The sequence below is a fragment of the Numenius arquata genome, chromosome 2 (assembly GCF_964106895.1).
Source record: "Numenius arquata chromosome 2, bNumArq3.hap1.1, whole genome shotgun sequence".
NCBI lineage: Eukaryota > Metazoa > Chordata > Aves > Charadriiformes > Scolopacidae > Numenius > Numenius arquata.
In genome coordinates, this window is record NC_133577.1 from 131092562 (window position 1) to 131120536 (window position 27975).

A 27975-nucleotide genomic window follows, 5' to 3' on the forward strand; every position below is an offset into this window, starting at 1 on the left:
TGAAAACATCTCTGCCTTGAGCAGGTCCCGTGTTTGCTGAAGCTCAAGCGCTGTTCGAACGTGGTGTTTGCCGGGGTGGACGGCCCCGAAGACATAACAGCTCACACGTACCAGGAGCTGTTTCATACCGGTGGCTTCGTGGTGTCGGACGATGAGGTGTTGGAAACGGTAACGCTGGGTGAGTCTCGCCACGGCCTCTCGCCAAATTCTGTGTTCGCTGGTCCAACGACTCCTTCCAAAAACTTGCCATTGGCCTCCTCTGCTCCTGCTTTAATGGGGGGGCAATTCTTTCCCTCTATGTGACATTTGAGACCACATCTGCGTAGTGGTTCTGGGTCAGGGCTCCCCAAAACATCTAAGCACAGCAGGGGCCACCAAGATGGCCAGGGACTGGAACAGGGGTTGCAGAAGGGTGTTCAGCCTGGAGAAGGGAGGGCGAAGGGGAGACCTTGTTGCTGTCTTCAGGTCACTAATGGGAAGGGGGAGAGAAAACGGAGCCACAAAGTTCCTGGAGATGCGCCGTGATGGAGGCAAGAGGTGACGGGGACAAGTTGTACTTGTCCTTTTGAGACATTAGGGGGAAAAATTGACACCAAGTGTGTTCAAACACCAGGACAGGAGCCCAGTTTCACAACCCAGGTTGTAAGTCTCCAACCTTGGAGATACTGAAACCTCACCTAGACAGAGCCCTCAGCAACCTCAGGTGGCCCAACTTTGAGCAGGGCTTGGGCCAGAGACCCCCAGGCTCCCCTTCCACCCTTGGTTACCCTCTTGCTGTCTCCCCAGGCCAACTGAAAGAAGTGGTGAAGGTGCTGGAGAAGCTGAACAGAAGCGGGAGGTGGAAGTGGCTCCTTCACTACAAGGAGAGCAAGAAGCTCAGAGAAGACATCAGGTAACGGCTCTGCGGTGGCGGCTCCCTTGTCCCTGCTGTCCTCATCATCACAGCAGTGACGTACCCGCCGTGGTGGAGTGTGGTGTCCCTTTTTACTCTCAGTGCAGGGACACAAGGGCTAGTTAGGTGCCTCTGGTTGGATTTTGGCCTCTTAGGAGATGAATTTCAAGATTTTTATTTAAATAAGAACTTTTTTATCTGTGAAGAGAGCGTGTGCCTCAAGTCTGGACTTGCCAGAGGTTGGCATTTGCTTGCTAGAAAGTAAAGTGCGATAGATATTTTTTTTTTTTTTATTTTACTTTTTTAATACCTATATGAGATGGAGCAGCAGGACACGGGACCTGGAGAGGATCAGATGGCCTGAAACCTGGCCTGCACGTGATCCCGGATGAGGCAGAGCTCTGGCAGCTGCTTCGTGCACCCCGCTGTGTCTCCATAAGGCTGTTCCCCCCCTCTCTTTGGCAGAGATGCCCTCTGTGAGCATCACAGCCTGCAAAAGGGGCTTGAGGAACGGCACAAATTTCGTTTGAGGAGCTGCACAATCCAAAAGCTGCCTCTGCAGACAGATTCCTTCATAGAATCAGATCATGGAATCACAGAATGGTTTGGGTTGAAGGGACCTTAAAGACCATCCAGTTCCAACCCCCTGCTGGGGGCAGGGACACCTCCCACCAGACCAGGTTGCTCAAAGCCCCATCCAACCTGGCCTTGAACCCCTCCAGGGATGGGGCAGCCACAGCTTCTCTGGGCAACCTGGGCCAGGCTCTCACCACCCTCACGGCAAAGAAGTTCTTCCCCACATCTCAGCTCAATCTCCCCTCTTTCAGTTTAAAGCCCTTCCCCCTCCTCCTGTGGCTCCCCTCCCTCATCCAGAGTCCCTCCCCAGCTTTCCTGGAGCCCCTTTAGGAACTGGAAGGGGCTCGAAGGTCTCCCCGAAGCCGTCTCTTCTCCAGGCTGAACCCCCCCAACTCTCTCAGCCTGTCCTCCCAGCAGAGGGGCTCCAGCCCTCCCAGCATCTCCGTGGCCTCCTCTGGCCCCGCTCCAACAGCTCCATGTCCTTCTGATGTTGGGGACTCCAAAGCTGGACACAATACTCCAGGTGGGTTCTCCCCAGAGCGGAGCAGAGGGGCAGAATCCCCCCCCTCGCCCTGCTGGCCACGCTGCTGGGGATGCAGCCCAGGGTGCAGGGGGGCTTTCTGGGCTGCCAGCGCACGTTGCCGGCTCGTGTTGAGCTTCTCATCCACCAACCAGCTCTGGTTGGCTTGTTCCCACCAGCTCACCCCAGCTCCTCCACATAGACAGCCCCGGGAGCTCGGGGGAACCTTCCTGGGGCTCCCTCTGCCCCCCAGTCTCTTCCCTCTCTCTTTTTTACTGACCCATCCCGTGTGGGATTTGGGTGGAGCCATGGGGAGCTCTGAGTGTGTGACGCGGGGAGGAACCGGGGTGTCGTGGGGCGTGCGTAAAATCGAACCCTGCTGGGAAAAGCAGGACTTCTCCTGGTGGTATTTGCTACTTAATTTAGCTTTATTTGCAGCAACGTGTGTTTAAATGATGCCATTGGAAAAAGAGAAATAAGATGACCCGTGCTATCCATTGAAATGTCCCGCTTTTATCAGGTTTGAGCTGAGAGGGGGATGTTTTTACCGGACAGGCTGTCATTGTTGGTGCCAGACCACGGGCCAGAAAGGACGGCTTTCTAGTAACGACCCGGGAACAAAGAGGAAAGGGGTCTGTTCCGTCTGAGCAGAAAATGCTACAAATTGGGGGAAATCTCAGCTCCTCTCCACGCTCAGCCTTTACACACAAAAGTAATGGGTTTGGAGACCTGGTTTTCAGTCCTGGAGCAGTGAGATGTCACAGAAGCTCGGGGTGGGGTACTTCGTCGTAGTCTGTGAGATGAGGACCCAACCCCTCTCTGCTCCGCTCTGGGGAGACCCCCCCCCCACCCAGTGCTGCCTCCAGCTCTGGGGCCTCAGCGCAGGAAGGACATGGAGCTGTTGGAGCGGGGCCAGAGGAGGCCCCGGAGATGCTGGGAGGGCTGGAGCCCCTCTGCTGTGAGGACAGGCTGAGAGAGTTGGGGGGGTTCAGCCTGGAGAAGAGAAGGCTCCGGGAAGACCTTGGAGCCCCTTCCAGTCCCTAAAGGGGCTCCAGGAAAGCTGGGGAGGGACTCTGGATGAGGGAGGGGAGCCATAGGAGGAGGGGGAAGGGTTTGACACTGAAAGAGGGGAGATGGAGCTGAGATGTGGGGAAGAACTTCTTTGCCGTGAGGGTGGTGAGACCCTGGCCCAGGTTGCCCAGAGAAGCTGTGGCTGCCCCATCCCTGGAGGGGTTCAAGGCCAGGTTGGAGGGGGCTTGGAGCAACCTGGTCTGGTGGGAGGTGTCCCTGCCCAGGACAGGGGTTTGGAACTGGATGTTCTTTAAGGTCCCTTCCCAGCCCAAATCATTCCATGATTCTGTGCCACTGTGGAGCAAGTGTTTTCCTCGTGCTCCCTCCCTGGCACTCGTGTAGCATCTCATGACTCCGTTGTGGTGGGATCATGAGCTGTGGTCTGTCAGAGCTGTCTGGAGCAAGGGGTCATTTTGTTTCCTTGCTGCACGCGTGATCCATACGGTGACGCTTTCTCCTGCCATCTCCATTTAGTGCAGGGTAACGAGCCTCAGAACCCCCACGAGGCTGGAAGCAACACCCGTGGGGGAAAGGCAGGTCCCAGGGAGTGAGGTGTCCCTGCCCATGGCAGGACCGTTGGAACTCGATGACCTTTAAGGTCCCTTCCACCCCAAACCGTTCTATGATTCTTTGGGAAGGGGGAGTGGGATGAAGTCCCTTCGCCACCTCACCGTGTCCCTCTCCCTGCAGGGTGGACTCCAACGCCCGCAAGAAGCACTCGATCCTCAAGTCGTGCCAGGGAGCCGATCTGGTGGAGGTGCTGCACTATCACGCCTGCGACGCCGCGTCCTCCCCGACGTCCCACTCCGTCAACTGCTTGTTGAACCTGCAGGTTCAGCGCGTCAGCGCCCGGTTCGCCGTCTATCTCACAGGTGAGGACGGGCTCCGGCCTGGGTGGCGGTGGAGGAGGGACAAAGAAACCACCCCATTTTCCTCCCCTTTCTCCTAGAATCACTTATTTGAGGTGCGAGCTGATTCGTTGCGAGTTGGGGCAGTTAAAAGGCAAAAATGAACAGGTTTTAATTTTTTTTAGGAGCTCTGCTTAAATTCTGGCCATTTTTCGAGCCCGAGGATGGTTTTTAGGTCACGCTCTAATTCTGGCCTTGCTGGGCCGAGGCTGTTCGCGAAGCGGCGCCGTTTGTCTGCTCACGGAATAACTGCAAGTGGGATTTCGGGGGATTTTCTGTAGCTTTCGGAACAACCTCGTTCGCTTGTTTGAATTCGGGTGCCGCTCCTTCCTTTGCAGAGAAGCCCAACCTCAGCAGGGAGGTCCTCGAAAGCAAAGGAATCCTCGTGGTCGACGTCAACACCTTCCTCGGGACGGTGCAGAAAGTGGCTGCCCCATTTAGAAGAAGTTACTGGTAAGGAGGCGGAGGGAGGGGAAGCTCGGGATCAACCTTTTCTCCCCCAAAAAGTCTGGGAGCAGCTTGGGTTGTCTGTGAGATGGGGAAGAGAAGGCTGAGGGGGGATCTGATCAACGCCTACAAATACTTCAAGGGTGGGTGTCGGGAGGATGGGGCCAGTCTTTTTCCAGTGGTGCCCAGGGACAGGACAAGAGGAAACGGGCACAAACTTGAACATAGGAAGTTCCATCTCAACACAAGGAGGAACTTCTTTCCTGTGAGGGTGGCAGAGCCCTGGCAGAGGCTGCCCAGAGAGGTGGTGGAGTCTCCTTCTCTGGAGACATTCAAACCCCCCTGAAGACGTTCCTGTGGGACCTGCTCTGGGTGACCCTGCTCTGGCAGGGGGTTGGACTAGATGGTCTCCAGAGGTCCCCATATCATTCTGGGATTCTGTGGGAGCTCGGGGTCCAGCTGCTCCTACAGCCGAGCGGGGACCTTTCCCAGGATCTGCTCTGGCTCTGGTGACACTCAGGGATGACTCCTGAAGCCGTAGCTGGGATGGCCCCGGGAAACACTCCGGCGCTTGCCCTGGGGAAGCTCCAGCGAGACATCGGCGCTGCCCAGAGCCAGGAGGGGAGCAATTAACCTGTGCCACGTCTCTCTGTTGCAGGTGACGAAGCAAAACGGCGTCACGGCTCCTCCCCGGGCCTCGCGGCACCGGTTTGGGCATTCCCGGTCCTCTGCGGGAGATGGCCCCGACGTCCCGGTGGGTTCCGGGAGCCGCGCAGGGTGGGGGAAGGTTCTGTATATAGGAATTATTTAAAGGTGGCTAATGCAAATCCGCCCGGGGATTTACTCCCTGCCATCCATCCCAGTTGCGTATAGGACAGAGGTTATTTTAACATTTACACGGTTTTAAATTATTATTGGGAGTGTTTTCAAGTGATTAGTGCAGCTGACGGGGGTGGGGGGGGGAAAGAAATAGGAAAATAGATTTAAAAAAAAAAAAAAAAGAAGAAAATAATAATTAAAAAAAAAAAAAAGCCGTTTACTTGAAGGTGGGGACCGGTACGAGTCCACGATAATAAATGCATTTTCCACGTGGCTGTTGCTGTACGCGCTGTACACGACGCATGCGTTCGCCGCGGGGGGTGGGGGGGGGGGGGTGTTTTAAAGGGGTGTTGGCAACCGTCGTCCCCCCCCCGTCGTTCCCCCCCCCCCCCCCGAAGTGGCGGCGAGCCCCTGCGGCCACTGCTCAACGGGACGGTTCAAGCCGCCCCCTGTTGCCTCTTGGTACCGTTTCGCTGCTGGGGCTGGAGCGCGTCGCAGCACGTGGAAAAGCTTGTAAATAGGCAGAAAAAGAGGACACAGGAACAAAAAAGCTCTTATTTATGGCAGCGCTGACAAACACGGCCTGGGAGGGGGGGGGGGGGGGACGGGCAGGGAGGGGGGAGAAAAATGCCGTTGTTAAGAGCTTTGTAAGATACCTACGGATGCGGGGGACAGGGTCGGCCTCGTTTCTTTTTTTTTTTTTTTAATAAAAGAATGCAAGAGCATTATGTACAGGATGACTTTTGCAGGGAGTTTGATTAATAAAACCTAAAAAAAAAAAAAAAACAACCAAAAAAACCACCCCCACCAAACCCTAAATCTCACACTGCGCTGGCTCTCTGGAGGGGGGGTATGTTCCCTCCGGCTCGGTCCCCGGCCTCTCCCAGCAGCCGGGAGGAGGAGGAGGAGGAGGATGATGAGGAGGGGGACAGCAGCTTTCCCACCTCACGCCTGGGATAAAGAATCAGCTATTTATTTTTTTTTCCCCTGCATTAACCCCAACTTTGAAGCCCCCGCGGGAAGGACACAGAGCGAGCAAGAACCCGTACGGGCTCATGGGGGGGTCACGGAGACTCGGGGCTGCAGGATCAACGTCCTCCTCCTTCCCTGAGGAATGAGCAGGTTACGAGAGAGAGGCAACGGGAGTATTTTTTGGGGGGGGAGGAACTCGTTTTCCACGTTCTTTAGGTCTTTCTTGCCCTCCGAAAAGGCTCAGCTTGGTGCCGCTGAAGCAGCTCAAGAGAGGAAGCAGGAGGCCGTGGGAGAACTTCCCCCCCCCAGCCAATGGCTACACGCCTGGCTCTGGCAGTACTGGGCTCCCAGTGGCTTAAACTGGAAAGATGGTTCCTGGAACCGGTGGCCGGGGAGGGGAAGTGCCAAAAGCCCCGAAGCGCGGGAAGGGAGGAAGGGAAGGGGCAGCTGCACCCGGCTGTGATGGAGATGTGGTCAAAGAGCCGGTTCCTCTTCAGCAGCAGCAGGAGAGGGGCTGAAGGGAAGGCTGAACCCTTCACCAACCACCCTGCCTGGCCAAAAAAAAACCAACACAGCAAAAAGCAGGGAAAAAAAAGCTGTTCCGAGGCATTTTTCTCATTTATCCTGTCCCTTGGCATCGCTGTGTAGAAGCACAAGCCCTGCTCCTCGCCGTACACCTGCTGCCCAACAGCAGAACGGCTTCAGGCTGCAAAATCCACACCATGGGATGGACCAGGCTCACTCCGAGGAGGAGCATCTCTTCGCGAGAGAGAGAGAGATCGGTGCCCTGCAGAGGAGCCATAAAAACAAGAGTTATTTCCTGCTGCTTCAAGCAAGTGCTATTTCTGGGTGCAGGCACCAGGGAGCGAGCAGGCTCGCCTCGTGCTGCAGCATCTTCTCCCCTGCCAAAAAAAAAACCAGCCCCGGGAGCAGCTGGGAAACCCAACCGAGGAAGCCCGAGCCTGATTTTTCTGGTAGGAAACTCTCCGCACCGCTCACCTTCCGTCCCCGGCGGGCAGAGATCCAAGGGATCTCGGAAAGGAGGTGCTGCTCCTACAACTGAAGTGAATCAGACCAGAGCACAGGACTGGTTTCCAGAATTTGGCTTTACTTCGCAGTACAGAAATCATTTGGAGCCTTCAGGAGACAGGAGAAGCGCAGGCTCTGTCATACCGATACCGCAGCGCCGTTTGGTCCATCCGAAAAGCCACCAGGGTACAGAAAATACTTCCACATCTCGCCTGCTCTGTAATTTGTTCTCTCAATTTTATTAAGATTAAAACACAAAAGGAGCCTTAGGCACAGCTGTGTCCCAACCGATGTAAACGAGTTTTTAGAAGCTTAAAGTGAAGGTTAAAGTTCTGTGCCCAGAACTAAGCCAACATTTGCTGCTGCTACAATAGATGTGGGCTTTTTCCAATAATACAACTTGCCACAGAGTTAAGATCGATGGGAAAGAGCCTTTTTTTTTTTTTTTTTTAGGGATGCTGTCCACAATAACGGAGTGCTGGGTTTCTATTTTCCTGGCTACCGGGTTCGAGTGACAAACCCGTCACGGCTACTAGCTCACCAGAAGCACATTAAATGGCGAAGGATGTTTTTACGAATGATTAAAAAGAGGAAAGGTAAGACACAGCTGTCAATGAGTTATTTTTCAAAAAAATCTGCCACCAACGTCTACGTCTGCAAAATGAAAAAAAAAAAAAAAAAACAAAACCCAAAAAAAAGCCAAAAAAACCAACAACGACGCAAAAAAAAAAAAAAAAAAAAGGAAAAAAAGGTTCAGTCTCGCCTTTCTCTTACGAGGTTAGTCGTTAAATCAGTCAGTAATTTTGCCAGATTCTGGACAGCAGCCCTACTAGAATGAAATAATTAACACATGATATCCAAAAGGGGAACATCGTTACCAGTGCAGTACTCTTCAATCTCTCAGAGATGGGATTACAAAAGCAGGCCTTACAATATTGAATTTCATACAGTGTTCATTAAGTTCCTTATATATTCATATTAGCCGATTTTTAAATTTCTCCTAATTAGAGATTCTCATTACTGCAGCTCCTCTTCCCCGTAGATATCGTTCTTCTTGCGTTTCATCTCCTCGAAGTCAAACTCTGATCCCATCATCCTCTTATAAATATCTTTGATGTCGTCGCACGTCGTCTCGAAGTGGGTAGTGGCGTCGTAGGTGCGCGAAATGAAGATCTGGGAAGAGAAGCAGCCCTTTAGCCTCCGGCCTCTCTCCTCGCCCCCTCGGACACCAAGCGCGGCGCGGAACTCACCTGGCTTTCGGTTCCCAGGTCGGTCGGCGCGAACAGGTCACTGATGCTAACGAACCTGGAAAGGAGGGGAAAGTAAAGAGCTTCGAAACGGTTCTAGAGCATGGATACGGGCGCAAAACCGACTGAATTAAGGACGCTCTGCCCAGAGCGTAAGCAAACGCGGAGGAAATTCGGAGTTTCAACACCTCTGCACGGCCAAACGAGCCCCTCTGCCTCCCCTCAGGCCCGAGCGCTCGCAGCAGAGAGGGGAGAAGGGGCTTGTGGAGGCCTTACTTCTGCTCGATGGGCTCCAAGAGGTCCAAGGCTGGCTTGATTTCCTTCTCTGGGTCCGCGGTTTCCACGGTAGTGCTGGCGATGGCGATGTACTTCCCCTGCGCCGCCACGTTGTGCGCGGAGGAGATCATGCAGACGTAGATATCTGGGGAAGCACGACACAGCGACAGTTGAGTACGCGCCAGGAGAGCCAACAGCCCTTGGTCTGCCTCATCCCAAAAGCCTCCTCTGACTTGCACGCTCGGGCGCCTCCTCCTACTCCCCTGGCACTTGGTACCTCCTCAGACCATGCTTGAATGAGTTCCGTCCCTGCCCTGCAGTCCTACGTGCTCACAGTCCCTCGGCTGATGGGCCCGGACACGAGCAGCCCTGCGAGATCTCCAAAACCCAGTCTCTTGTGGCTGTGACAGCTCCCAAAAGCCAGCGGGGTCCCCAGCAGCCAGCCCACCCCTCTGTCTGAGGGCGAGGAAGCGTTTCCCCTCCTCCACAGAGCCCTCACCCCCCTTCCAGAGCACCCCCATGCTCCTCACCCACTTCTCCCAGGGCAGGGGCACTTCCTTCAGCAGATTCCTCGTGCAGTTTTCCGACCACAAACGCCCCCCCCCCACCAGCTTCCCCACACACTGCTCCGAACTAAAGCACAGCCTCGCTGGGGCCTGAAGGATTTCTGGATGAGGATGTGGAATCTGCCACGGGAGCACCGCTAAGCGCCTTTTGCTGTTCAATTCATAGAATCACAGAATGGTTTGGATTGGAAGGGACCTTAAAGATCATCCAGTTCCAACCCCCTGCCCTGGGCAGGGACACCTCCCACCAGACCAGGTTGCTCCAAGCCCCCTCCAGCCTGGCCTTGAACCCCTCCAGGGATGGGGCAGCCACAGCTTCTCTGGGCAACCTGGGCCAAGGTCTCCCCACCCTCACAGCAAAGAAGTTCTCCCCGAGATCTCATCTCAATCTCCCCTCTTTCAGTGTCAAACCCTTCCCCCTCCTCCTGTGGCTCCCCTCCCTGATCCAGAGTCCCTCCCCGGCTTTCCTGGAGACCCTTTAGGGACTGGAAGGGGCTCCAAGGTCTCCCCGGAGCCTTCTCTTCTCCAGGCCGAACCCCCCCAACTCTCTCAGCCTGTCCTCACAGCAGAGGGGCTCCAGCCCTCCCAGCATCTCCGTGGCCTCCTCTGGCTCCGCTTCAACAGCTCCATGTCTCTCCTGTGCTGAGGCCCCAGAGCTGGAGGCAGCACTGGGTGGGGGGGTGTCTCCCCAGAGCGGAGCAGAGGGGCAGAATCCCCCCCCCCTCGCCCTGCTGGCCACGCTGCTGGGGATGCAGCCCAGTCCGCATCTCATCGGACCATGGGAGCACATTAACGACCACCCAGCTTCCATCCCAGCGCAAGGAGACCCACACACGCCCCCCCAGCAGCCCCCAGGGGCTCCCACCGCACCTGATTTTCGGTTGACCTGATTCTGTGGAATGATGATCTGGCACGAGTTGGCGTCGTTTGTGTTCTTGATGGGGTGGCTCAGGATGCAGATTACCCGAATCACTTGGCCCACCTTCGTGACGCGGTCCGAGACGTAGCTGGGGTCGCAGATGAGCTGTTTGCAGCGAGCAACCTGCAAGAGACGGAGAAACCTCGGGTCACCACTGCGCGGAGGTGCGTACACAGCCGGAAGTGAGCAACCAGCCAATTTGGGGGAAAAAACGAGCAATTTGAGGTGGCTGTTGCTGCGTCGGGTTCTTATTTCACTGCCAGCAGCGCGTTTCAGCTTGGGCTCAGGGGAAACCCTTTCACATCTTCCCCTTGTCGTTGACCACACAGTTAAGCTCTAACTACAAAATCCAGCCCTTCCAGTCTAGGACCACAACTTGCTGCGGTCACGGCTGAACCAAACAGGTAAGAATCGACCAATTTGCGTTAAAACTCATTTTTTACAGTAATAGTTTAATATTTGACCCACGCGAAGCCTCCGGGCTGCCTGCACTTGGGCCCATCAGTCTATAGCGTGGATTATCACCTCCGTTGTCGGCCAGGACACGTCATCCCCGACCCAGAAGGGACACGTTACCCCACCAGCAAGCGCTAAAGTATCCTGCGAAGCTCCCGCTCCAGCTGGGAGCGCATTTATAGCTTCGGAGCAGCTCTTCCAGGTGGAGAGGAAGCCGCAGAAAAGCCACGTGTCGGTTGCCCTGAGCAGCTAAAGCTGAATGTCAAGGGCAGAGCTGGTTCCATACCCAGGTCAGACACAAGCAACGGCTCCTCGCCGCTTCACCCAGCCCGATTTATTCGGAAAACAACCTTGGCAGCCCGTGGAGGCTTCATTCCAGCTCCTGGAGGAGGATTACTGTACTCCTCACCAGAAAAACATCATGTCTTAGAGTGAGCTAGCACAGGGAAAAAGCCACCAGGCCAAGCAGTTTCAGCCCGAGGGCTCTGATGAGGGTTTTTCTACTGAATTTGTTGGGATTGATGACCCAACAGCCACGATTTCACGAGGCCAGAGGTGGAGCGGGGAGCAAGGAAAGAACCAGAAGGTACCGTACCTCCCCTTCAGACTTCACACCAACCACTTTGCCATTTTCTATCACGATCTCTTCGATGGGCTTGTTCAGCATGTAGGTGCCTCCGTATATAGCGCTTAGCCTGCAGGAGAAAAACCGCTTCAGCGCGTTCCACAGCTGCGCGTTCGGTTTCTAACAGCCCTTTCAGCCCCCTTGTTTCTGTTCCACTCGGACAAACCCCACATTAAGACTTTAAAGCTCTTCAATATAACATCCACGCAGTAGATGCTGTTCTTTCTGCGAGGCATCGGTTGGTATTTGGAGGAAATTAGAGGTGGGATTACACCCAGCTAGAAAGAATCTGCTTGGTAGAACCCAGAGAGCCCTACAGCGCTGCAGGCTACACCCCGCAGGCAAATCCGACCTCTCGGATAAGACAAGGTGCCGCAAACGGTATCTCTGAGCAAACCCTGAACCACCACCGCTAACAGGAATCGTGATAAACGAGCCCAAAAAGAAGCAATCTCACACGGAGAAATCGCTTCTTGATTAAGACAGCGAGAGAACCCTTAACGACCGCAGGATTTTTATGCGGCATCACGTTCTGGAAGCCTGATGACCGACTCCACGCATCTGATCCCCACCCCCCCCCAACCAGGAACCACAGAAGGGTTGGGAAAACACTCGAGTCCAAAGCCAAGTTCTCACCTCGCAAATCCCTGGGGCAGCTCTCCAAGGCCATAGAGGGGATAAAGGTAAGGGCTTTTCCCGTATCTAGCCAGCGACTCACTGTAGAGCTTAATCCTGTTGATTGTTTCTTGGCAGGGTTGATCTAGATAGCTGGAGAGGGCAGTTCCGTGATTCGCAACGTTTCACAAACCAAGACTTAAGAGCAGAAAACACTCAGGAAAGCAAAACATTTTACTTCCCGTTAAGTTTCCTTCCCCACCCTCCGGCTGCTCCTGGCAAGTATTTCCCTGGAAGTTCCCTTTTAGAAGCACTTAAGTGTCACAAGGGGGTTTATTCAGGAAGGAGACAGAATAATGGAATGGTTTGTGTTGGAAGAGATCTTAAAGATCATCGAGTTTCACCCCCTGCCCTGGGCAGGGACACCTCCCACCAGACCAGGTTGCTCCAAGCCCCCTCCAACCTGGCCTTGAACCCCTCCAGGGATGGGGCAGCCACAGCTTCTCTGGGCAACCTGGGCCAGGCTCTCACCACCCTCACAGGAAAGAATTTCTTCCCCAGATCTCAGCTCAATCTCCCCTCTTTCAGTTTAAAGCCCTTCCCCCTCCTCCTGGGGGCTCCCCTCCCTGATCAAGAGTCCCTCCCCAGCTTTCCTGGAGCCCCTTTAGGAACTGGAAGGGGCTCCAAGGTCTCCCCGGAGCCTTCTCTTCTCCAGGCTGAACCCCCCCAACTCTCTCAGCCTGTCCTCACAGCAGAGGGGCTCCAGCCCTCCCAGCATCTCCAGGGCCTCCTCTGGCCCTGCTCTAACAACCCGATGCTTCATTAACCCCAGGAACCCCCAGTTTCAATACCCCATCATCAGAGGACGCAGTTTTTTAAGATTCATGGAGCACTTGGGGACACTACGAGACGTCCCACCCTCAATGCGCAATAGGTGCCCAGCCCCCCCAGCTGATTTGGGGGAGCAACCGAACCCAGACTTACTCGTCAGTCCTGTAGAGCGCGAGGGCATGGCCCGTGAAGTCTATAACATCTTGCCCCAGGTCAAACTTCTTATACACATCGCGCATGGTGGTCTTCTTGGGATCAACGCCTTCGAAAGTTCGGGGGTCGTTCTCATCGAAGTTGGCGACGTACACTAGGAATTTCCTGAACCGGCGTTTCTCAAACAAGCCCATTAAGCCTAAAAACAAGGTTATTTTGTCAGAACTCACTCGGCTACTAAACGGCTTCTCCGTTGATAGATTATCAGAAGCAGGTAAGAACTACCGAGTGTTTCAAACGTCACTCGCTAACGTGGAGTTTGACCTTGAGGGTTAACCAAGGCTCTCTGTTCAAGCAGGAGACACCAACATCTGCCATACCAGTCCACACCAGCAGCTGTCCTGGTGTACTGGACCTCAAGAGGTGGAACAGCCAACTTTCCTCAAGGCATGGCCAGAGGCCGGGCTTCTACACTACTTCCAGCTGGGGGAAAGCCTGGAGAGCGGTTTCCACTCAGCCCAGTCTAAAGCCCAACCTGAGCTTCCATAAACACCTGTGTTTGGTATCTACCAGACTTGGTATTGTCCGAGTGTGGCGACCAAAGCTCCATCAAAGCAAGAGGTGCCGGGCTCTCCTGCAGCCTCGCCGAGGAACCAGTAAGTGCTGCCAGGGTCAACGTTTCAAACAGGAGATTGGAGAAGGCACCATTTATGTGTTTTAATTTTCTACAAATCGGAGAAATGAGACCGGACTCACTGAAACACGAAGGCAGAGACAGCACCAAAGGCACCTCCTGCTTCTGCCAGTACAAGTGTCTCTTAAGAGACCACTTCAGAGTCAACAATACGGCCAAAATTGAAGGAACGACCGATTACTCCACAGCGAACGGGAATATCTGCCATAAGAAAGGCTCCAACGTATAGATAAGATACATCCCGGGAACCTCGTTTGCAGAAGTCACTTTATCAGGAGGGTTTTTCTCCCGATGCTCCTCACACGCCCTGAATCTGAAGTTAACGGACCACCCTCTCCCAGCTCCTAACAAATTTCACTACGCTGTTATGAACCATCAGTTGTTTTCTCTGAGGAGTGAAATTTAAGTAGACACCAATTAAAATTGAGCCAGGCGCCACGTGATGGAATTAGCGATTCCCATTTTCCTGCTGACAAACATGGCATTTTTCACACAAACACAATTCCACCTAAGGACCCAACGTTAAATATTTACGGCAGAGCTGGGAGCATAAGCCCCAAACTTCCTCTGGAAGAGGTAAAACGCTGCCAAATCCTCACCAGCTGAGCCACAGAACAGGCAGCTTGACCGGCTCCATCTGAAAGCTCCATGAAAACTGTAACTCAAGGCTCAGGAAGCCTGAGACTCGCACTCCAAGTGGCGTTTGAAGTCAAACGAGATGGAGGAGAATCTTAAGCTAAGTACAGCTCGGTACTGAGATGGAACCTACACACAGCACCATGTGAGGAGGATCTCTTCTCCATACAAAATATCGCGAGACGGGGGTGGCAGAGACCTCTCTAGCCTTTGATTAGAGACGGTGGTCTCAGGAGGTCACAAAACAAGGTGCAACTACTCACTGGATGCCAAGGCTTCTGCCTCAGTGGAAGGAACTTTGTAGATCTTTCCTCCCTTGTAGACGAAGCTCCCCTCGATCACCTTGAAGTCTAAGTAGCGAGTGACTTCTGTGTAGAGCAGCATCTTTACCAACTGACCTGGAAAAGAAGTTTGGCACAAGTCAACCAGCTGCTCTGCAGCCCGAAGCCGAGAGGACTGCGCTTCTCACAAGGTTAAGACTGTTCCTCCGACACCGCAAACCCTTCAACGGCAGCGCCGCGTTCAGCCCACGCAGCTCTTACACCTCTGTCTAACAGACGGGGTGCGGCAGACACTGGTGCAATTATCAGACAGTTTTAAGCTTTCTTACAGGCAATTAAGAGCTCCCTCGTCATTACTCCAGCTTCCAGCAGCCCTCAGAGTAAAAGCCATCCTGCAGCATGTTAATCCGCTGCAGAACACGGCTGCTTTTTGCTCCTTGTGGTTCATTCACGCTCAGCGTGGCAAAAAAGGTCACGTTTTGGGGCAACAGCAGCTCCTCATCCTCACTAGTCACACCTAGCACAGCCCCTGGCTTGCAAGCAGCTAATGGCAACAACATGCCCACTTCCCTGTCCCCACCCGCTGTCACATCCCCAGAGGGACGCCACGCCACGCCGTCCCTTAGAAAGGCACCACGATGTGCCAGGCTGAGACTCGAGGAACCAAACCTCGACCGGAACCAACTCTTCCACTGCACTAACCTCGAGCAAGGCTGGCCCTACACAACACATCTGTCCCTTCCTGCTTCAGGGACAAGATATTCCAGTAGCAAGTGGTTGGTATTTGGCAAAATTAGTTGCCCCTGAAGTTGTTTGCATTGATAACCAGTTCAGCGATAGTGGATTTGGTCCAGAAGACCTGTCCCAGTACGGGAGCACACGGATTAAAGAATGAGGATTTATAGCCTCAATAAGGGATGACAGAGTCTGCAACAAGCCATAAAAACAGGAACAAAGGGAATTAACAGTCACCATGGAATCAACAGTTTCTTCCTAAGCCACGGAAGAATAACAACCCACAAATTCATGGCATTAGCTCCGGCTAGAAATGCAAACGCTTTAAGAGAAGATGTTGGAAAAGGGCTGTTCAGACCTTCCAGACGTGCCATTTCTGCACGCTCCAGGCTGGAGGAGCCATCTTCTGAGTCCGAAAGGTCTGCAGGCAGAACGAGCCGCGGAGCAGAAGCCGTGGTGCTTCTGGCATAAACGCGGGCAGATCAGCTCAAACGAACTTTCTGCAGCTCTTCGATTAACGACTCCGCAAGTTCACAAAGAGACGGTCAATGGCTTTTATTCAGATCCCAGCACTGGCCACTAACCCAGCTTACAGATTCAGGAGCTCGGTATCGCTTACCGTTAGCCATAAGGAATTTTGGAATTAGGTCCACGTTCCAGTCTCTTCCTCGCCCCATAGATTCTGGTGGGGTTCCTGGGAGATTAAACCTTTTGTAGAGCTTCGGAGAGAATACAAAACTTATTATTAGCAGAGGAAACATCTCTGGGTATAATTTCTCCCACGCATGTACACACTTTCCACCCCCACATCCCTGAACATAAGCTCTTCACATCAAGCTTTTGGCCAGCATTTTAGCTCGAATTTGATTTTTGATGCAATAAACAATTCACATCCAGTAAAATTCTTACAGTAAGAATCGGGCAGCATTATTCCATTCATCCAGGCTTTCCTTCTCCAAGGCTTAAAGCTTGGGAATTTATGACCTGCTGAACCAAAACACTGTTTCACGTAGCTAAAGGTAATCTGCTCAAAATACCGGCTTCAGGAGAGGGCGGGCTCCTCCGTACACTTAAATCAGATTCCCCAATATTTGAAAAGGCTGGATTGATGGGCCCAGGCCAATTGGATGAGGTTCACCAAGGCCAAGTGCCGGGTCCTCCACTTGGGTCACAACAACCCCATGCAGTGCTCTAGGCTTGGGGAAGAGTGGCTGGAGCTGCCCGGTGGAAAAGGACCTGGAGGCGTTGGTCAACTGTCGGCTGAACATGAGCCAGCAGTGTGCCCAGGTGGCCAAGAAGGCCAACAGCATCCTGGCCTGTGTCAGGAACAGCGTGGTGAGTAGGACTCGGGAGGTGATTGTCCCCCTGTACTCGGTAGTGGTGAGGCCCCACCTCGAGTACTGTGTCCAGTTTTGGGCCCCTCACCACAAAAAAAAGACATTGAGGTGTTAGTGTGTCCAGAGAAGGGCAATGGAGCTGGTGAGGGGTCTGGAGCACAAGTCTTGTGAGGAGCGGCTGAGGGAGCTGGGGGTGTTCAGCCTGGAGAAAAGGAGGCTGAGGGGAGACCTTCTCGCTCTCTACAACTCCCTGAAAGGAGGGTGTAGCCAGGGGGGGTCGGTCTCTTCTCCCAAGGAACAGGCGATGGGACAAGAGGAAACGGCCTCAAGTTGCACCAGGTGAGGTTTAGGATGGATATTAGGAAAAATGTTTACAGTGAAAGGGTTATTAAGCCTTGGAATGGGCTGCCCAGGGAAGTTGTTGAGGCACCATCCCTGGAGGGATTTAAAAACCAGGTTGACATCATGCTTAGAGACATGGTTTAATGATGGGTTTTGGTTGTTTTTTTTTTTTTTAATCAGAGTTAGGGTGATGGTTGGACAGGATGATCTTAAAGGTCCCTTCCAACCTGGACAATTCTATGACTCTATGAATATTTATATTTAACCCAGTTAAGCAGCGATTTCCTGACATCCAACTGATTGGCCAAACTAACAGCTTTAGGGGCTTCGCAATCACAGGGCGCAAGCAGGAACCAACTGAGGTGGCACCTTTCCAGCTGGAAGTGCTCAAAGACCAAGGACCAAGCGTAACGTCAAGGCACAAAGACCACGGAGCATTTTTTAGGCCGATATTCGCCGGCAAGCACGGCAGGAACAATTTAGCCAAAGAGTTTTAAGATCTGTTGGGTGTTATACCTCCGAACTATCGCTCAGACGTTGCGTGCTTGAATCTCGGCTGGGAACTACAGAAAACAAGTGCTATCTCCCAAGTATAAACATAGACACCGGTTTCTCCCCCACTGTTATCTGCTGTGGAAGTGCCATAAAACATTCTTACTCAAAGGAAACCCTTAAGAGTAATTACTTTGAATCCACCCCTGGGTTAGCTGGAAATAAAGCCCTCTTTATGTGCCGGGGGAGGACACAATAGGGGGGTGTCAGCCTCTGCCTCCGTACTTACATCCTCCAGGGGTGTAATGGATGCGCTTTCCCCTCCGTAGTAAGAGTTACGATCCATGTGAAGGACTTTCTTTCCATTCACTGACATGATCCCAGAGAGGATGCATTCCTGCGGAGAGAGGAAAGGAAAGGAGGAACGTGTTAGTTGCGTTTGAGCCTCCTTCCATTTTTCTTAGCGATGCTCTCCCAAAGAGCACGTTCAGGCAGGCGGCTGCACGCCTGGATCTGAAGGTACCGAACACAAACACACCAGTTGCTTCACTCCGGAATTAAGACACACACGCTGAAAGACTTCTACTTGAGACAGATTAACCCTTTACTAGGTTTGCTGCCTGCCCTGGGCAAGCCAACCAAGATGTTTTAACTACACAACCACCACCTACCAGGGCTCCCTTGAGGAAGTTTCTGGGAAGTTCATGCATTTGGGCTAGATTAGAAAAATCTCTGCCCCGAAACCACCAGCTATCAATTTAAGGATCATAGAATGGTTAGAGTTGGAAGGGACCTTAAAGATCATCGAGTTCCAACCCCCCCTGCCCGTCAGGGACACCTCCACTAGAGCAGGTTGCTCAAAGCCCCATCCAGCCTGGCCTTAAACACTTCCAGGGATGGGGCAGCCACAACTTCCCTGGGCAACCTGTTCCAGCACTTCACCACCCTCACAGCAAAGAATTTCCTCCTAATATCTAATCTAAATCTCCCCTTCCAATTTAAAACCATTACCCCTTGTCCTGTCACTACATCTCCTGACAAAGAGTCCCTCTCCGGCTCTCATCTCCGGATGTCCACAGAGAGGCAGCGCCGTCATTTATAGGTAACAACAGGACCTGGACTTCAATTAATTGGTTTCCTCAAAACCTCAATCGTTGATATTTGCCACGCAAGAAAGTCAACAGCTACTCTTAGAGGACGGAGGTAGCATAAAGAATAAATTAAGCCATTTGGGAGCTTTATCATCTCAGCAGACACTTTCCCACCCTTGCTATGAGCCCACCGAGATTAAAAACACCCAGATTACTCCGAGCAGCAGATCAGCTGCTGTGTTTGAAGGCAAGACCAAGACGTCGAGACTAATCGCAGAGGGACGCAAGTCGTAGCTCGCAGAACCAGCTATGGACTTGCAGGGCTAAATCCCCATTAAATCACAACTTTGCGACTAACCCGGTCACCGGCTCTGGCACTCACAAGCCAAAGGGCTTAAAAAAAGCTTGAATACTTGTGTGCTTAGGACTTCTTATGGTGGAGGTTTTACTGACCTTTCCTGCTCTGCCTCAACTCTCTCCAAAGGCAGAATAATATCTGCAACTGAGCTCTCATTCACCATCAACGTTATCTCATTTGTAGGTCCCGGCCACATCTCGCGTTATCTTTCATTCAGCCTGTAAAACCCCACGTCCAGCTGCTGAGAGATGCCACCACTGAACATCTGCAAGCCCAGGAGCGGAGGAGCCATTCATTCAAGAGATCCGCATCTCTGTGAGGTCCTTCCTGTTCTCTCCATGTGTATCTCATGCCGCGGAGAGCTCAAGACTCTCCTCGTGTGTCACTTCCTCCCCCACAGCGGTGTGTAGGAGGCTTATTTCAAACTATGTTATGGCAACGCCGGCCAATACGGGTATCATTTAACTCAGCCAAACCACAGTTAGAACACAAAAAAAGTCTCCCACCCAATATTGTTTACGTGACCTGCAAATCCCAACTCCGGTAAATCCTTGGTGTAAAGGAAGCTTTGAAAACCATCTTCACCTTCACTGGCCAAAAACTAACCCCCACAGTAAAGGAGAGGGTTACTTTGTCATTAAATTTTGTTATATCACAGAATCACAGAATGATATGGGGTTGGAAGGGACCTCTGGAGATCATCTAGTCCAACCCCCCCTGCCAAAGCAGGTCCACCCAGAGCAGGTCACACAGGAATGTGTCATGGGGGGTTTGAATGTCTCCAGAGACGGAGATTTCATCACCTCTCTGGGAAGCCTGTTCCAGGGCTCTGCCACCCTCACAGGAAAGAAGTTCCTCCTCATGTTGAGATGGAACTTCTAATATACAAGTTTGTGCCCCTTTCCTCTTGTCCTGTCACTGGGCACCACTGAAAAAAGACTGGCCCCTTCTTCTTGACACCCACCCTTGAAGTATTTATAGGCGTTGATCAGAACCCCCCATAGTCTTCTGTTCTCCAGACTAAAAAGACCCACATCCTTCAACCTTTCCTCCTAAGAGAGATGCTCCAGGCCTCTCATCATCTTTGTGGTCCTCTGCTGTACCCTCTCCAGCAGTTCCCTGTCCTTCTTGAACTGGGGAGTCCAGAACTGGACACAGTGCTCCAGATGGGGCCTCACTAGGGCAGAGTAGAGCGGCATCTCAACACCTGTAGGTGCGTGGATGGTTGGCAGGGATCGCTGGTGTTGGGACTCGCTGTTCTTGCGTTTCCAGGTGGCAACAGGCAAATCTCTTCTGCTGGGAGAGCAAAAGCAGTGCTAGCCAAGCTGTGAGCCACCAGGTTGCCACTGTAATTCAGCCAAGGTCCTGGGGAGAGCAAAGCTAGAGCTGCCTCCCCGGTGCACGGCAACAATGGGCCACTCTGAGTTTGATCCGTGAAGTTGCGGGCGATTTCAAGGCTCCATGGTCATCACGTGGATGGGGAACAGAATTAGCCACAGAACTTCCCACAAAACCTCTCTATGATCCATCCAGCACCATTACTATTCTCCACGGACTCCAGATCCCTCATCCCAAGACCCCTCCACTTTTGCCAGCCAGGCTGAAGCCCACAGAGACCCTTACAGCAGACATTCCTTCACCAAACCCCATGTTAAAACACTACTCGAGAGTCCTACAAGGCTGAGGAACTGCACAAGTGAAATTGCAGGTGGCTTTTATGGTGTCAGTTAAAACGTTAATGATTTACCACACGCAACGTGGGACTTTCACACCAAGTGTATCACCACTAGCCGGTGCGATCTCCTCAGTTAAACCGAATCCACAGAGCTCTATCTACACGAGGGCTCCGGTTTGACTTTTTGCTCTAACCCTATGGTTTTATTCCCCCGCCTTGGAACATCTTCCAAAACCCTGGCTCATCAGCTCTGCCAGATGGTGGCACAGGACTGCCAGCGTCTGCGCTGGAGCTGAGCCACGAGGAAGCCAACCAGGACTTCAAAACAAAATAATTATCGATTGGAGGGATGGAGTTACAGTAAAAATCTGCAGAAGCTGCATTCCTCGGTTGTCAGCTGATTTCCTTCCTCTACTTAAGGAAAACTTCAACGCATTTCTTGCTCTCTCTTCTCAGAGCAGCTCGCCCATCACTTCCCAGTGAGCGTGTATCCCTTCTACAGGTCGCCTGCCCAAACTGCCAGCATCCCTCTAGAGCGAATCTGGGTACCAGCAGAAGACATAAGACATCTTAAGTACCTTTTCAATCTTATTTCATACCCATTAAACACCGATATGGGCATCGAGGTGGGAGTATTACGGTAATATTTTATCCAAGGCTCATTTAACAGGTTCGTAATATCACCCAGGCTCCTGCAGAGGTGTTGAAATCCCGCGCAGGCCTTTCACCGTCGCAGCCGATGAGGCAACAGCACGGTCATAAAACACACGAAGAGGCACAATGGATTTATCCTCCCAACTCAGCAATTCCTTTTGACGGTCGGGCTGGCCGGCTGGCTGCTGGCTACAGCCATCCACGGACGCGCTAGTCCGTGTTTAGGAACCAGCTTGCTATGTCATTCTGTCATCCGGGTCAGGGAGTGAGGAAAACAAACAGCCTGTACTGATACGGAGAGAGTTTAGACTGCAAATAAAGAAAAAAGGAGAAGCGTCAGAGTTCAAATCTGTGGCTTTCTGACCACGTTAAAAATATCAGCCCTGTGCAAACAGGAAAAACCGAGCGGCTGCTGACAGCGAGAAGGGCAGCAAGACGCAGCAGGGGAAGCTCCAGGTATCCAGCCGGGGTCGAACACAACCTTCGTGCAAATTAGAGTCACGCTGTGCCACTATAATCCACTGCTTCAGCCGGTTCAGGTTACGACGGGCTCCCGAGAGCTCGCTTTGTGCCGTCGAATGAATGACAGAGCAAGTCTTAGAGCGATCGATGTCGTCTGCGGCACCCGCTTCAAACAGCCGGAGAGCACAGAACCAGAGTGTAACGCCCATCAGAAACGTAGAGATGGAACGTTGAATACAAATCCATGGAAAAAAAAATAAATTAGGAATAAGGGGTAACCTGGAGGTACTGGCGTTTCCATGCTTGCTTAAGACCATCAGCTCTTCCCTCGCTTGCGAGAACCGCTCAGGAATAGACCTTCCGCACACAGAGGCCTTCAGGAATGGAGGGAAGCAAGTCAGTTGACATGGATTTTCTCCAAGTAGGGCGGCAGTTTGGAAAGGCTCAGACAGACCGACGGAAACTCCAGCCAGCATCGGTCCATCTAAGGGCGCCGAGGGGAGGATTCCACCCAAGACTTTTAGCGAGATCCCTTCATCTTCGACAAGGGTGTTCTGGCACGGCGAGAGCCCTTTCTTAGAAAGACGGGGCTGCGCAAGAAGTTACACGCAGCTCCTTAGCGTCTCCCGGGCTATTCCACCTCTAACACGCGCTGGCCGTGGCTACCGTGCCAGACTCCGGCAAGCAAGACTCAAAGCTCTGTTCTGCCAAACAAACTGCAAAAGCAATTACTCACCGCACTTGAGCAATCCCCTCAGCTCCCAGGGCATGATGCAAGGGCCAGTGACACTCCACTTGGTCCTCGCAGTCACTCTGATGTTATTTCATAGAACGGTTCGGGTTGGAAGGGACCTTAAAGATCATCTAGTTCCAACCCCCTGCCATGGGCAGGGACACCTCCCACCAGACCAGGTTGCTCAAAGCCCCATCCAACCTGGCCTTGAACCCCTCCAGGGATGGGGCAGCCACAGCTTCTCTGGGCAACCTGGGCCAGGCTCTCACCACCCTCACAGCAAGGAAGTTCTTCCTAACATCTCATCTAACTATTTAAGCTCTTTAAGCAGTGACGCCTGTGCCTATACGATTCAATAGATCTTGAACCAAAGGGTTCGGCTACTCCGCTCCTATAGAAAGTGAATGTGGATCTTTGTGGTGGATTTATATAGCTTTAACGCGGTGAGGCAGCTGGCAGGTAAGAAGCTTAGTTCCAACACGCTGGCGCCTGCAATGAGTGAAAACCCCGTAAGAACATGGTGTTCACCTACTGGGGTCGAACAGGATGGTTTAATTACGCCCAACGTTCATGTCAATAACCCACATCGTCTGGAGCACAGAAAGAAGACAACCAACTCCTCTCGGAGGGCACAACATCCCACTCCCGAACATCTCGGTGAGCGAGCATCGAGCCGTTTCCAGAGCAGAGAGGTGTAAATTAAGGTGAACTGAAAAGATGAGTATGAAAATAAAAACACAAGCCTGGCAATAAAAACACTCGCTGTTCCCCAGCCTGCCCATTACTGCGCCAGATTAAAAACGAGTTTGTGCAGTAGGCCTGGAGAAAGATGCTGCCTTAATCTGCAATGCACGACGCACCTCACAAACCTAAGCCAAGGATCTTAAAGCTCTTAAGACTTGAGCAACTGGGAGAAGCCATTTCCACCAGTACATCCAGGATGTGGTAGCTGGAAGACCTACCAGCTCTGATGCCGGGGCATCCTGACCCACCAGCGCTGTGCAAATACCTGCCCTGTAGTTCCCACGCGCGGCCTGACGCTTCACCACCGCTCGATGCACGGAGGGATCGGGAGGAACGTAAGACTCTCCTATGAGTTAATTATCCCTCGTGTAAATTTGAGGCTGTCGTATCAGCAGTAATTCAGGATTAAAAATGCACTGGGATTATTCTTCCCCATACCGCCAAGACAGAGCTTTACAAGTCTGGCACTGCAACGGGGTCTCCAATTAGCATCCAGAAGGTAAAAGTTGAAATATTTTGAGTGCCAGTAATCCCAGTCCTAAAGCTGCCTTAGCTTTGCATTACTGGTTGAAGAAGAGATTAGCACCCGAAATATTCGTTTTCTGCTTTCAGTGGTATCTACACACGTGCTCTTGTGCGCTTGCGTAGCGGTGGCCCTGCAGACCCCACCAGAACGACCGCTGCAAGGGATGCATTTGTGGCTCCTTTACAAAGGCTCTGCCGATTCATTTTTTTTCCTCTTTAAACCAACAACTGAACTTTCACTTCGGAAAGAGACAGAAAAATCCCACCCCCAGATCAGCAACCACTCGCTGCCTCCCCCAGATGGTCTGGATTACGGCTATTTTATGGGCTTTGTACAAGTCCTGGCAATGGACACCGGGACAAGTCACAGAATCACAGAATGATATAGGGTTGGAAGGGACCTCTGGAGATCATCTAGTTCAACCCCCTCTGCCAAAGCAGGTCCACCCAGAGCAGGTCCCACAGGAACGTGTCCACGTGGGTTTTGAATGTCTCCAGAGAAGGAGACTCCACCACCTCCCTGAGCAGCCTATTCCAGGGCTCTGCCACCCTCACAGGAAAGAAGTTCCTCCTCAAGTTTAGATGGAACTTCTTATATTCAAATTTGTGCCCCTTTCCTCTTGTCCTGTCACTGGGCACCACTGGAAAAAGACTGGCCCCATCCTCCTGACACCCACCCTTTGAGTATTTATAAGCATTGATCAGATCCCCCCTCAGTCTTCTCTTCTCCAGACTAAAAGGACCCAAGTCCCTCAGCCTCTCTCCTCATGAGATGCTCCAGTCCAAGTCAACTGGTAACTCTCAGGAGATGAGACCCAAGGTGGGCACAGCCCAACAGGCAGCCCAGCAGAGGGGCACAGCGCTCCAGTATCCATCAGACAGGACCCCCAGTTAACCTCGTTTTGTTCAGGCAGCATCAAGATCGGTACTCGAGGCCCAAGTCAGGCTTTTCAAGCAGAAGAGACACAAACTCACTCAGCTGCAAGAGGTGCCTGGTGGGACTCCAACATGCCATTTCTGCAAGGGCCAGCTTTGAGGAAAGGCTGGTTTTAAGGAAAGGTTTTCAACATTATCTGAAGTTTCGTGGCGGTTCAAGGCTCTTTGGAAAAAGAAAGACACAACTGAACGTGTTTACGCAGTATTCCAGTTCCTTTTCCTCAGGAAGCCTGACTGCCAGCACTGGTACCAAACCAAACTTGGAGGAGCAACCTTCAAGCTTCCAGTCTAATGCCTCATCTGGCTGCAGAAAGAGTCCTGCAGCCCAGTATGAACCAGTCTCTGCTCCGACACTACTCGCCAGCCACAACGGTTGAGTTAAAACCGTACATTTTAGGATCGGGAACATCCTGGCTGGACCTCTGGTTTCCATTCACTTGTTTTTCCGCATCAGCTGCTCCAGTCAAGGTGAAGTCCATCCTGCTCTAATTGGTATTTCAGAGATAAAGCCTGCACATCAGAACCAAAAAATCTCAGGCTCTGGGGTTTGGTCAGCACACCTTAAAATACAGCCATAATTTATTCCTTTTAACTCAACTGCTGATCATTAGCATTAGTTTGTCTTAAAAGCGATTTCACAAGAGGCCTTTTGTCAAATTTACATTGGCATTTGTCAGTTTGAGATTAAGCACGGCGCTTACCAACTTGATACCACAGCTCACTCTAAAGCATAAATTAACATTTTAATGGAGCTCAGATCTATTGGAGGCCCCTTCACTAGAAGCTCATTATATTTCACCTCCCTAGAAGTCCGTTTCCCAGTTTTGGTGAGCCAGAGACAGGTTTTTAGGACAGGCTGCGGCTTTTCCTATCAAAGGGAAGAAGCTTTTGCCTCCTAAGTCATTCCTGCTACCTCAAAGGAAGAGCCTTGAGAGAAAGGAATGAAAGCAACCAGGAAAGTTGAGTTTACCCTAGAGCAGCAGCTGGGAAGACGCTCCCACACTCCGCACATTTTCTTTGTGCCACATCCTGGTTTTGTTACCATTATTCCCACACTCAAAACTGGGGAGGGGGAGTGGGGGGGGTGGGTGATAAACCAGATCTGCCTTACGCAGCCGTACCCCGGTCCTGTGTCACCAGACACGACGCCCTGGCCACCGTGGCAGCACTGTCAATCACAGCCCCAAATCCACAGTAGGACGCGCGTGTATTTCTATTTACAATTACCATCGAGATGAGAAGTGGGGGGAAACCCCTCACGGCCAACCCCAAAGATCTCTCTTTGTCTACTCACCTCTCCCCGTTAACAGGAGGAAACAAAAGCAGGAAAGGCCATTTAACAGCGAGGAAAACCTCCTCTCCACCATATTGGATTTTCTTCTCCCTCCTTCAAACAATGCCTTTCATTTGTAACCCACAATCTACCCTTCAGCCCCTACCAAAACCGCAGCGGACAAGCTAGAGGTGCTCCCAGGCAGGAGAAGGAGAGGAAGGAAGGCAGTAGGCAGGAGAAATCCCCACCAGCAAACCTGACAGGCAGCAGCACTGCCATATTTTCTCTTCCCTCCCCTTCAGCAGCAGCCTGCAGCGCGGGCTGCATCCTCCACAATAGGACAAAGCCCCACCACGGCTCATCCTCATCCTCCTCCCTCTGCCGCACCCCCCAAGTGCCATCAGCTGTCAGCTTTCCTCAGGGATGACCGAGGAGGGGAAGCAACAATGTGAGAGAGGAGATTTTTTTTTTTTTTTTTTTTTTTTGAGGAGAAAGAGGGGGGGGGAAATCAGGCAAATTTGACAGGCGTGCAGGGCTCGCCCGCCTCCCCATCCCCCTCCTGCTGCAGTCAGGGCTGGATGGAGCCGAAGGCTGCAAAGGCGGAGCGGGGAGAGGAGGAGGAGGAGGAGGAGGAGGAGGAGGGTGTGGGGGGGGGAAGAACCAGGTCTGCCTCCACCCTAAGCCGGGTTGGGCTCCGCGAAAAAGGGCTCGATGGACCTACAGCCACCTCGGGTTTGGTGAATGCGAAGTGGGGGGGGGGGATCATTTTCAAAATAAAATTAAATAAAAAAATTAAATCAGGCAATAAATCCCCGTTAGCGCTTTATTGTCCGCCCGTCCCCCGCCCTCTCTCCGCTAAACAACTGCATTTCCTGGGGCCTCCCACGGGCAGCGCGGCGGAGCTGGGGCCCCCCGGGAGCCTGGGGGGCGGGTGAGGGGGGGGGGGTGGTGGTGGGGGGGGCGGGGGCGACACCCAAATAATAATCGTATAAAAGCAGAACCCAGCCCGGGGGGTGCGGTTAGAGACGCGGGGGGGGAAAAGGACCCAAGTGGGTGAGCGGGGAAGAATCCATGCCCGGGGGGGTGGTGTTAATGATGGGGGGGTGCTATGATAATTAGATTAGAGACAGGGAAAGGGACGCAGGTGGCGGGGGGGGGGGGGGGTGGGTGGGAAGGGACGACAAGGGACCAGAACCCAGGCACCCCCGGGTAATATTTAACCGGGGGGTGAGGGGGGGGGGCGTGGGGAGAGCGGGAATCCAGGCACCCTGACAGGGCTGGGGTGGGTACGATGGTGAGGTGACAGATGAGGAAAAGGACCTCAAGGTCCCAGCGGGGTGTGGGGGGGTGAGATATTGGGGAACAGAGCCCGGCATCCAGGGAAGACAACCAGGATCCGGGTGCCCGAGGCGGGGGAGGGGGGAGGCGGCGCAGACCCAAGGTTGGAAGGGGGGGGGGTGTGATGATAATCAGGTGATAGACGGGCAAAAGGACACCGGCGCCCAGGGGGACCGGGGACAAACACTGGGGGTGAGCGATAGGGAGGGACCCAGGCACCGGAGGGGGGGGGGGGGGGGGGGGCGGCGGGGCCCGGCAGGGCGGCGGCCGCCCGCGGCAGGCCCGAGGCCCAGGCGGGCGGCGGCGGCGGCTCCTCCTCACCGTGAGGCCGGTGCCCAGCACGATCACGTCGTACTCCTCATTCATGGCGGCGCGGGGGAGGGAAGAGCGGGGCGCGGGGGGACGTCTCTCGGGTCTCTCTCCGCCGGCCGGGGCTGAAGCGAGCCGGGAGCTGCGGGGCCGCGGGAGCGGGAGAAAATGGAGCCGCCGCCGCCGCCGTGAGGAGACCGCGCCGGGAGGGGGCGGAGCCGCGCCGCCCCCGCCCCTCCCGCCCGCCTGCCAATCACCGCCCCGCGCCGCCCGCCATTGGCTCGCCGCGCCGTCGCTAGGGGGGGCGGGCGCTGCGCCGTGCCGACGGCGCTGCCACCGTGGTGGGGGCGCGGCGCGCATGCGCGGGGCTGCGCCGCGCTCCTTCCCTCCTGCCCCCCCCCCCCCTCTCCGGGTTCTCAATGGGCACGCACCCACGTC

At 53.3% G+C, this 27975-nt stretch overlaps 2 protein-coding genes across 3 annotated transcripts in view; one reads left to right on the top strand and one right to left on the bottom strand.

The window, feature by feature from the left end:
• TASOR2 (transcription activation suppressor family member 2) overlaps window positions 1-4424 on the top strand; it is a 56477-nt gene extending 52053 nt beyond the window's left edge. Inside the window, exons 21-24 of the mRNA XM_074167767.1 lie at window positions 25-178; window positions 787-892; window positions 3750-3931; window positions 4306-4424. Of these exons, the coding sequence (XP_074023868.1) occupies window positions 25-178; window positions 787-892; window positions 3750-3931; window positions 4306-4424 (561 nt within the window). The remainder of the gene's footprint in view (window positions 1-24; window positions 179-786; window positions 893-3749; window positions 3932-4305) is intronic.
• A 2870-nt stretch (window positions 4425-7294) lies between these two features.
• On the bottom strand, window positions 7295-27771 carry GDI2 (GDP dissociation inhibitor 2). Of its 2 annotated transcripts, XM_074167970.1 has the most exons (11): window positions 27550-27771; window positions 17729-17836; window positions 15888-15987; window positions 14516-14650; window positions 12923-13121; window positions 11960-12091; window positions 11294-11393; window positions 10194-10365; window positions 8758-8902; window positions 8485-8539; window positions 7295-8407 (listed from the first exon to the last, which is right to left on the bottom strand). In XM_074167970.1, the coding sequence occupies exons 1-11, from the start codon at window positions 27592-27594 to the stop codon at window positions 8252-8254; spliced, it is 1347 nt and encodes a 448-aa protein (XP_074024071.1). In that variant the 5' UTR covers window positions 27595-27771; the 3' UTR covers window positions 7295-8251. The 2 variants fall into 2 exon arrangements, with proteins under 2 accessions (XP_074024071.1, XP_074024072.1); XM_074167971.1 differs by lacking the exon at window positions 14516-14650 and having other exon boundaries at window positions 27550-27594.
• Between the last annotated feature and the right edge of the window lie 204 nt (window positions 27772-27975).

Bases quoted from the DNA above. Each gene is read 5' to 3' on its own strand.
- GDI2 (XM_074167970.1), bottom strand. From the start codon at position 27,594: ATGAATGAGGAGTACGACGTGATCGTGCTGGGCACCGGCCTCACG. The intron at 15,988-17,728 runs GTAAGTACGGAG...TTCTCTCCGAAG, and splicing joins CCATTACACCCCTGGAGGAT to CTCTACAAAAGGTTTAATCT. The intron at 12,092-12,922 runs GTAAGTCTGGGT...TGCCCTCTCCAG, and splicing joins GCGCTCTACAGGACTGACGA to CTATCTAGATCAACCCTGCC.